Source organism: Pagrus pagrus, assembly GCF_965226575.1.
Source record: "Pagrus pagrus genome assembly, chromosome: 23".
NCBI classification, from domain to species: domain Eukaryota; kingdom Metazoa; phylum Chordata; class Actinopteri; order Spariformes; family Sparidae; genus Pagrus; species Pagrus pagrus.
In genome coordinates, this window is record NC_140205.1 from 19,070,903 (window position 1) to 19,081,126 (window position 10,224).

The window sequence follows — 10,224 nt, forward strand, 5'->3', positions numbered from 1 at the left end:
TTGCTTTATTTAGTGCATCTCTAACTAATGTTAATTTAAAATGGATATTTCTGCTTTGATTTGCTTTTACATTCATTCAACTTGGTTTATATTAATTTGTTCATTTATATTTGATGTTCTTTATATAAAAAAATAATTTTCTGTATTATTTTCCATTTGCAAACCCCCACTGGATGTTTCTTTAGAATCCAAAGAAACATGCAGTGGTGGTTTCCATTTTAATTTTAATTGAACGCTTGGAGAGTTTCAGTCGATGCTTTTATTCTGAAAATCTCGTTCCCGGAAGTCCTGTCATGTTATTGCAGCGGAGCAGAGCACAGCTGCTCGGAGGGTACCGGCCTGGTTTAGGGTTTCAAACCTCAGTATTTCACTGTAAATGAGTGTGGCAGCGTGTCGTCTCCTCGCTGTCTGACCGTCTCTTCAGCCACGTCCCTCAGCGGCTGCCGTTGCTCCTCTCAGCGGGTGTGTCGGGACCGCTTGTGTGTCCACGACGAGGATGGTTCTGTCAACATCACAACAGGTCGCCCTGGCTTTCACGGCCGTGCTTTTCACGTTCGTCGTCCTGCCCAGGTTGTTCGGCGTCGGCGGCGGCACCGGAGCGAAGGAAAGTAGATTTGACTCTCGCTACACCAGGAAAGGTAGGACATTCGCTGTTGTCGCAGGGGGAAGATGTACCACGGGAGGCTAATATGGCTACTGCGCGCTTCATTACACCTTTACATGTAGCTAGCATGTAAACAAGGATTCCTACTGCTAGAAGACTACTCATTTTATGGTCTGGACAGAAAAGATTTTGCGGCACAGCAACCGGAACTCAACGTTTGATTGTGCACTAATGTTCGGCGCCATTGAAGTCGAAAAAAAGTCAATCTATTAAAGGTGCAGTCCGCTGTTTAACACGAGCTACTGTATGTATGCAGTGAAATGATGGTGGACAGTAAATGAACACAGGCATTCACATCTGAAGACAGCAGGTGTGGACGTGGGTCTGCTGTCGAACAGCTGTGGCTCATCTGCTGCCCGGTGTCAAACATACATGTCAGAAGGGCTGCAGCTGTTTGGGTCAGCAGGAAACCATTGTGGTTCGCTCACTTTTAAAGGGACAGCTCACCCTAAAATCAACATGCATATTTTTCCTCCTGCCTGTAGTGCTACTTATACATCTAGATTGTTTTGATGTGAGTTTAGAGTGATTTCTCTCACCAGCAAACCGTCGCCGATTCTATGTTGAATCGGCCAGAAAGCCTCCAACAAGGTGCATCCATCCCCCATCACTTGTTTCTGCTCTATTTAACTTCAGTGAGAGGGTACGGTCACAGCGTTACATACATGCTTACTTCATGATGAGTTTTGTTTGTAGTTAGCACCTACATTACATCTGACAAATTGTTACAGACCTTGGATTTGTATTTATGGCCCCATTCACACTGCCTTTTCAAGGTGGGGATATTATGCTCTACACTCTGATTCGCCAGCGGAGGTGGTAACAGAGCTGCAGCAGAGGCGAGACGACCTCTGTGTGTACCACAGAGGTAAGCCGGTAAGCTGGCAGTGCGGGACAGGTGTGAGACGGTCGGATGCCGTTCACAGCCTGACAACTAAACAGATCCTTCACTCGTCAAATCAAAGAGAAGTGTCCCACAAAGAAACGTTACAGGACCAAAGAACAGTAGTGTGGTCGCAGGTAGTGTCTTTGGCAACTTATCCGAGGAAAAGAATGCTGAATTTATATGTTGAAAAGTCAGCTTCTGACCTTGGCAGCGAGAACCAGGCAGCTCCCGTTGTTTACAGGTGTTGATTGTGTGACGTGATTTCAAGCAAAAAACATAAAATCGTATGTATTTGATGCCTTTCACTATTGTGTTGTTGTATTTGCTGTCCCTGGCAACTTATATATGAAATAAAATCACCAAAATTAATTAGGAAAAGTCGCCGCGAAAAGTCAAACACGCTAAAAGAAACCCAACTGATTTCAATGGTGCTCATGATGTTGTGTTTGTAGCAGCAGGTACCGGCCCGGGCGCAGTGAGAGGTCAGCCCATCAACGCGAACTCCCCCGGTGCACCTCAGACCCCCGAGAACATGCAGCAGATGAAGAAGCTGATGGAGCAAGAGCTGAAGAGCGACAAGTACAAATCCAGCAACAACAAGGGCTACGTGTTCACGCTGATGCCTCTCTACGCTATCGGGGTCGGAGTGTTTGCAGCGTATAAGTTCCTGAAGGTAAGTAAATAAATCTGCTACACCAGATTACAGTTGCAACTTTGAATTGACCAGTTTGGGCACAATCTGAATGGATTTTGTTCTTTTTGACTCACAGATCAAGTCTGCAGATGATCAGGCACAAAAGGAGAAATTTACAAAAGGAGCCAAAAAATCAGTGGAGGCAGGTGTGTGTCGCGTGTGATTGGCTTCCTGTTTGCATATGTGTGTTTTCGTTGTTCAAACATACGGTACCACATGTACTCATGCTAAACAAATATATTTGGTTACCGTGAGTTATTCACATGTAATGTTTTTATTCCTCTTGTGTGTACATATTTGCACAGAGAACCAGCTGAACGAGCTGGAACAAAGACTCGCGCAGACAGAGAGGATGCTCAATTCCATCCTCACCCAGCTGGACCCGCTCACTAACTGGTGAGTTATCTTCGATGCCGTTTACACGCAGCTTGGTCTCCAGGCGATTGCACCACGCCTTGTTCCTACAGCTGTGGTTCTGAAACATGATCCTCTCTTCACTGCTCCCTACTGTCTCTGTCGCTTTCCTTTTAGCAGGCCTGCAGTATAAATAAGATCATGGCAGATTATCTTTGGTTTCTTTTAATTTCAGAAATCTTGCAGTGATTTCAATGTTTTAGATAGAGAGAAGCAGAATCAGAAATACTTTATTATCCCCTAGGGGAAATTGTTTGTGTTACAGCTGCTCCCATTCAAAGTTCAGAATATGCTGAAGCATTAATAATAGTAATAGTAATAATAATAATAATATCAATATCAACAAAAACAAAACAAAAATACAAGAAATGTACATATATACAGAGCAATAATGCCACACTCAGAGCGAGGAGTTGAACAGTTTGATAGCCACAGGCAGGAATGATTCCCTGTGGCGCTCTGTGGTGCATCTTGGTGGATCAGTTAAGTGCAGAATGTACTCCTGTGGCTGACCACCACGTCACGGAGTGGATGAGAGCCATTGTCCAAGATGACACGTAACTTGGACAGCATCCTCCTCTCTGACACCACCGTCAGAGAGTCCAGCTCCCACAACGTCACTGGCCTTGCGGATCTGTCTGTCCAACACAATGATAATCATATCACAGTCATGCAGGCGTAGTACGATGATTTCTTTTTTTTTATAACACATTGGTATCGTTATCGGTGCTTGGTATCGGCCGAAACCCTCAGTATCGGAATCGGCATCGGGAGGGAAAAAATGGTATCGGAACATCTCTAATTATAACCATCATTAATAAATCAAGATGTATAGTTAATTAAACTTTAGTTGATATTTCAGTTTTAACAAACAATGAAATGTCTCTAAATCATTTATTAAGCAGTTGTTTATTGTAAAGTTGCAACTGCTGTTTGTAATACTTTGTTAATGGTTAATTAATGTTTTATATTAATGTTTGTTAACAGTTAAAAATAAAACTATTAACTAAAGTTGAATTCACTTTTAAATGTACCATTTATAATGACGCTGATTATAAAGTGTTACTAAGAAAATGACTGTTTGTATTTCAGTGTGTACTTTGAGTGTTTGTTTTTTTGACTCATAACTCTCAGCAAGAAAGCAATTAAGTGCATTCTCCAAATGTCAGCCCTTTCCTTTTGTGAGTAATTGTTAAGGTTTAGACATTAGTTATGACATGTCTTCTCTAAACATGTCTAACATGTCTAATCTCTAAATTACCGGTTAATAAAATAATGTTTAAAGTTGAACCCTCATGGTAATCTCACCAATAGCCACTAATTAACATCCCCTCTAGTATGAGAAACGTTATGAATTCAGCCCCTTGATCCGTCTCACTAAATACAGGAACATGGTTACAAACTGAATTTGTGTGTGAGTGTAAGAACCTGTCCACACCGACACAGGTATTTCTATCTTCTCTTCTTATAAAATGCGGCTTTTCACACATGTAAACAGTGTTTTAGATGACTGAAAATTTACTATTTTGTAGAAGTAGGTGAGGAAACGTTTTGTCTGGATGGGCAGAAACTCCTAACCTGATTTCTTGGAGATTGTCTATATTTAGACAATAAACACAAGTGGACATTGAAAATGAAATGATGGAAAACAGGGACAAAACTGCTCTAGAAAATACGTTTATATAAGTAGTTCATAAGATTTTCTGTAAATAAGCAACCAAACACTGAGTATACAATCCTGTGTACATCAGCCCCTCTGCCCAGTACGTGAATTGTCATGGAAAATGCATTTTCAGATGTGTTAGCATGAACAAGATTATTTATGAAACAGAATTAGAACACCTGTGGGGACGGAGATGGTTTTACTGTATGTTTTTAAAATCCCATTTTAAAAATACCCGTCTACATGTGGACTAGGCCTGAGAGGGTCATCAGGTGGGCACCCTCTCAGCAGACTACAATATCACCAGCGTGCTGCTTAACCCACCGAGCAACAACCAAATGATTCCCCTCAGCGACCTCATCTTGACGAGCAACAAAGGTGTGCTGAGATAACTGGCTGCTGTTCCAGCTACCAGCTAGGAATTACAATTTCTTCCTCCTCCAGCTAAAGGCAGTGTTCTTACTACATACTCACAGTAGCTCCTCTGAGATGAATCTGTTTTCATCCTCATGTAGTTTTTACTTGTCATTTCTCTTCAGTGTGAAGTCGGTGGCCCAGGAGCAGAAGAACGAGATCATGTCTCAACTGCAGACCATCCGGTACCTGATGAAGAAAAGAGGGATGGACTGTCCGCCTCTCAACATCAACGGTGGGCCGATCGACTTTCTCAAATCTGATTTTAGGGATTACTGTTCACACTGTTACTTGTCAGTGATCTGGTCGGACTCAGTCGGCTTAGGCATCACAAATCTGTAGTAACCGCGCGAGCATGTGCTAACAGATGTTTCCAATAAAAAAACAAAATGGCAGTGTCAAGTCAGATAGTAATCATTCAGCCACTGATTCCCACATACATCGCTAGAAAAGTGTTTTGCATCTGATTTGCACGTAGGAATGTGGTTGAACCCACGCAAGGTCCCATGAACTTTGCTTTCTTTCCTGCATGTAGCTCTGATTGATAGTTCTGATTGTTCCTGTTGTTTCTAAATGAATACCCTTACACGGCATTTCTGTGCAGCTATTTCTTGTTGCTTACCAGGTGACACCCCAGTATATTTGTTAATAAGTTACTATCAGCTGATCCGTTTCAAGTGTAGATACTTTTTTACTCCATTATACAAGCCAGCTTGAGTTAGTTCCTGTGATACTATATATGCTGCAGTGCCTCTCTGTGTCTGCCTTTCAGAGTCTGCAGGTTTTCATTGCAACCAAACACCACAGCTACTGATTTTACTGTCACAGTTCAGTTCACCTGTCTTTTTTTCAAATAGTGGCCTTTATTGATCTGAGGTGGGAGAGGGGCAGAGCTTTGTTTTAAACATGGTTGTATTTGAGACAGGCTTTTACTCTTGATTTTTGTTGATTCTGTTTTATTCAAACTCCACATTTCTCCCATGTTTATCTGTTGATTTGATGAAGTCAGTGTTCCACTGAACTCATTTTATCAGTGCAGTAACGGTACGGTCATACTCCCATGAATTTCTCCTATCTAACAAAAATACATTCCCTGTGACTTAACTTTTGCTATTTTCGACAGCTATGAAAGGAGAAGTTCACCCAAAAAGGAAAATTCAGTCATTATGCCCTAATGTTTGTTTTAACATTTTTTTTATTTATACAGTCTAGAATTACCGGGATATTGCACATTAATAACATTTCTGTAAATGTGCCAGCTAAGCGGGTGTAACAACGGCTACAATAAACACATAACATACATTAATACAAAACAACAATACTGCACATTTAGCACATGTTAAACACTTAAAAACGAGGACAATGCATTAAACATACTGTCAAACAAAAGACACTCCACGGTATTTGGAACGTTACAAAGTTTGGTCACACACTTGATTGTCTTTTAATTAATAATTCAATTTAAAATGAACAATATGTTTCACAGTTTCTGATACAATAAGTGTTGGTAGACTGTTCCATGTGTGAAAAAGCTGACTGAAAGTTTTACACCAGACAAGCATCTGTACATTTGATAAGATCTTCCCGGCTCAGTAAATGATTTAAATTTCTCAGGCAGTGACAGCAGTGATGAGTGTTTGGTTTCCTGTCAGTCACCATCTGCTTCAGTTATTCTGGAGAATGCTGCAATGCTATTTTTGCTGTGAAGCTCCAGAAATGTTTCGACTCTAAAAAAACCTCCCCCGACTTAATGACTGAATTTTCATTTTTTGGGTGAACTGTTCACTCAAATGAACCGAACACTTCCTGCACATTTGATGTATCACATTAAAAGCCGTCGAGCGGTTCAAAGGGTAAAACTCCTTCAGTTCCTGGAATCTGCAGGAAGTGTTTGGTTTTATTGACGCAACTTAACTTGAGAAAAGGGCAGAATAGACGTGACTGTAAACAAGAACAGTGTTGCTTATGAGTATGATATCTTTTGACTGTTGTGCTGATGGAATTAGTGTTGTGGAGATGTATGTGTTACTCAATGTATTATATGAGCTGTTGAATCATACAGTAGGTAATTACTTATTACTTACTCGGAGTTTTTATCTGGTTATTTTAGCAACTGGCCTTTGTGTCCAGTTATTCTTTGAGCGTGGGACCAGTCACTGTATGTAGATATTTGAAGTCGAGAATTTAAACATATAGTTTTACTATTGTGTAACAGTCAGTATACCTTGTTTTGTGACTTTCAGAGGCATCCTGCGGGCGAAATCTGGACGACCTCATCGAGTCACTTGGAGCCAATGACACGTCTGCACTGGAAGCTGCTTTGTTGGAACAACGGAGCTCAGCAGGAACAGAGGCAGAGGCTTCTGAAAGAGTCTATCAAAAGCGTTCGGAAGCTAAAGATGAAGCTGCAACAGAAGGTGAAGAGATGAAGGAGCTCCAACCAGAGGAGTCTGACGGGGAAGCAGAGGAGGAAGAGAACGTGGAGGAGGAGGAGGATGACGACGATGACAAAGAGGAGGAGGAGGAGGAGGAGGAGGAGGAAGGATTGGAGGACTCTGAGCTCATGCCTTCATCAGAGGAGTCATACGAGACAAACATTGAGGAGGTTGGAGCGGAGCAGCCTGCGTCAGGCCTCAGACGACGCAACAGGCCTGAATAAACTCTGCAGGACTTCTGTGCTGTACAGAAATGTGACGGATTACTCTGAATATTTATTGTGTGAAAGGCTTTCATTCCAAAAGGCTGTCTACATATTTATCAAATACATATATTGCATTCATAAGAACCTATAACCACATAAGGAAAGAGACGGTGAACACATGGGGCTCTATTTTCCTGTCGCTCTCTCAAAGACGAGACAAACTGTTCGTCATGTGCTCGAGGTCAGCGAGGGTGTCTCTCCACTTGTTTATGTATACCCACAGAATCGTGTGCACATAATCTGGAGGATGCAGGATTTTGCGTTCTTACCACACATTGTGTTTTTATGCGTTGGAAATGTTTTTGTGCGAACTCAGTTCCATAGACATCAACTTTCAGTGCCGTCTTCCCCCCAACCTCACCCAGAAAACAACACTTTTGCTGCATTCCAGTAGCTGTACTACCAAACTGTTTATTATGCTAGAAAAACACTAATACATAGTATGTCAGATATACCAGCATGTCCTACTGTATGCCATCGCATTATGCAAGCCAGCATGCCTTTCTGGTTATTCTGACCCACAATCCTCTGCGCAGCGAAAGATCCATCTCATGAACTGAGCTTCAGAGAGCACAGACGAATAACAGCTCACTGGCTGTGTTCCCAATCACATACTGTCTTTTTAACTTCAAAATGAGTTCTAAGAACTGAGGAGGATGTTTTCAGCAGGACGGACAGCTGCAGCGCCTCCCTAACGTAAAAAGAATTCAAACGTATTTGATTTGGAATGCAGGCTTTGCCCTGGAATGCCTCATCTGCATGGGACTCATGTTGTTGCTCCTTTCACTGTTGCACAAAAACACACAGGTAGTCAGGGTAGTAGTCCCACCATAGAGCCAAGAGTTTTAGTCTTTGAGCTGACTTGAAAATAGAGCCCTGATGTCCTTTTCTTTCCTGTTGCCATCATTTTTTTTAACATCACCATTGAAATGAAATTGATATACATATTTTTGTTTCGCTAGCTCGTCATCGGCTGAGGTTTGCACCTGCCTGAACGGAGTCTGATCTACATTAGAGGAGGCGGCTGTCGTCATCACCTGTGGCTTTATCGTTCCTTTCTCACGGTGGACAACTTGTTAAACACAACTGGAACTGATGGTCAGAACCGTATTCCAAGTGTTGCAGCTCATGGCTCTTGGTATCGTGCGTGCTTGCTCACTGACACGACTCCCTGGGACACTTAAGTTAAGATGATCAGTTCCGCCGGTGTAACAACGTCTGCAATGAAAAAGGTCTTTTGATGTCAATTTTCCACTTTGATAAATGTCACAGGACGTCGGGTGTTTCTGATGACTCGGCCTCTCCGTCTGTTAGTCTAGAAAAAAGTGCGTTCATTGTTGCATCCTCACCCCGCACCGTCCTGTACTGCCACCCTCTTCCACTGGTCGGCATGAGAAAACCGCGAGACGGACGATCTTGTGATAAAAATCCAGGTCTTACCATAAGCAATGTTTTTTTTCCTATTTTATTAATATATACTAATGTTTTTTTATCATAAAGGGATTGACACTAACGCTGCTGGACGTGACGAGCCTCCTCAGACTGCAGAATGTTAATACTGTATGTACGTTGTACACGTGAACTCGGGCACTTGCGGCATGGTGTTTGTACATCAAAGCATAACTCTGCATGTTTTTCACGTTCTTCTGCACAATATGACTGCATGATGTTTTCATTTATTTATTCAGTAGGAAAATGACAATCATACGATCAGACAGAAACACATTAACTCCCATTCAACTTTTGTACCTTTACTTTCCGAGATTACTGCATTATTTTGCATGTTTTTATGTTTGTCGGACGCCAATATTGTAGAAAAGGAATCGGTGACAACTTTGCCTTTATATTTCAGTCTTTTTTTCATTTTGAAATACTGATTTGTGCGATTGAGAGGTCACTGTGCGCTGGTTTCCAGGTTGTTTCCATGATGTCTGTTGTTGGGTAACACACATCAGGCCACTAATCGGGGTGCTAGAACTCAAAATTTCCAAATATAGAGGATTGAGGTCCTGATTTTTTAAAAATGTAAAAAAGAAAAAATAGCTTTTAAATTGTGCTGATGTTGATTAATAGCCAACAGTGTATCCGTGCTCTTGAGGCTGCAACAGCACCAGAGTTACATGAGTCTTTAATCTTAGTGTGTATGATCATTTTTACATCATTTTACATACAGATTAGCATTGCACAGTTGAGGTCACAGTCATTTCCTTTGCTGTGTATAAAAGAAGCCCAAATGTTGATGTAATAAAATGTGCTAAAGGTTTGGTCAATAAGACATTAAACAGTAGTAATTTCTAACTTTTTCCTAAATGAGATGCCCCAGTAGTGAAGCATTCATTGTGTCAGTTCTTCTTATCATGAAGCCCACCAGCCATTGCCTTAAATATTTGGTCCGTAGACGCTGCAGTACGTTTGGGTCGGTTTCCTGTTTCCACTGTTTTCCTGAGTTCTGACACAAAGTTTATAACATGGAATTTATTGCCACGTCTTGAAAACCACAGATCCTTGCCTTAATTTATTGATTAAAATTGTTTTGTATCAGTTCTTCTTCCTGAATTTTTCTGATTAGTTTCATTTCTGTGTTGAATGTTGTGTGTTTTATGTGGGGAGGGGGTTGAGTGAGGAAACAGAAAATAAAATGACTAAAACAAAGGGATGCTGTTGGTCTGTATGACTTTTGAAGAGTTGACATATGGCAACATGCAGTATTAGAAGTGAAGAGAGCGGCTATAGGGCAATACAATTCAGACTTCAAATTTCAAATCAATCACAGCTTTCTAGCGGATAT

The 10,224-nt window shown here is 41.4% G+C and overlaps 1 protein-coding gene across 2 annotated transcripts; it reads left to right on the forward strand.

Moving 5' to 3' along the window:
- Nucleotides 1-303: 303 nt before the first annotated feature.
- LOC311252870 (uncharacterized protein) lies at nucleotides 304-9,977 on the forward strand. 2 transcript variants are annotated; one of them, XM_084346476.1, is made up of 6 exons: nucleotides 304-638; nucleotides 2,003-2,223; nucleotides 2,321-2,390; nucleotides 2,550-2,640; nucleotides 4,861-4,970; nucleotides 6,979-9,977. In XM_084346476.1, exons 1-6 carry the CDS (start codon nucleotides 497-499, stop codon nucleotides 7,392-7,394), a joined length of 1,050 nt encoding a protein of 349 aa, XP_084202602.1. In that variant the 5' UTR covers nucleotides 304-496; the 3' UTR covers nucleotides 7,395-9,977. The 2 variants fall into 2 exon arrangements, with proteins under 2 accessions (XP_084202602.1, XP_084202603.1); XM_084346477.1 differs by having other exon boundaries at nucleotides 2,006-2,223.
- Nucleotides 9,978-10,224: the final 247 nt, after the last annotated feature.

Bases quoted from the DNA above. Each gene is read 5' to 3' on its own strand.
- LOC311252870 (XM_084346476.1), top strand. From the start codon at position 497: ATGGTTCTGTCAACATCACAACAGGTCGCCCTGGCTTTCACGGCCGTG. The intron at 2,224-2,320 runs GTAAGTAAATAA...TTTGACTCACAG, and splicing joins CAGCGTATAAGTTCCTGAAG to ATCAAGTCTGCAGATGATCA. The intron at 4,971-6,978 runs GTGGGCCGATCG...TGTGACTTTCAG, and splicing joins TCCGCCTCTCAACATCAACG to AGGCATCCTGCGGGCGAAAT.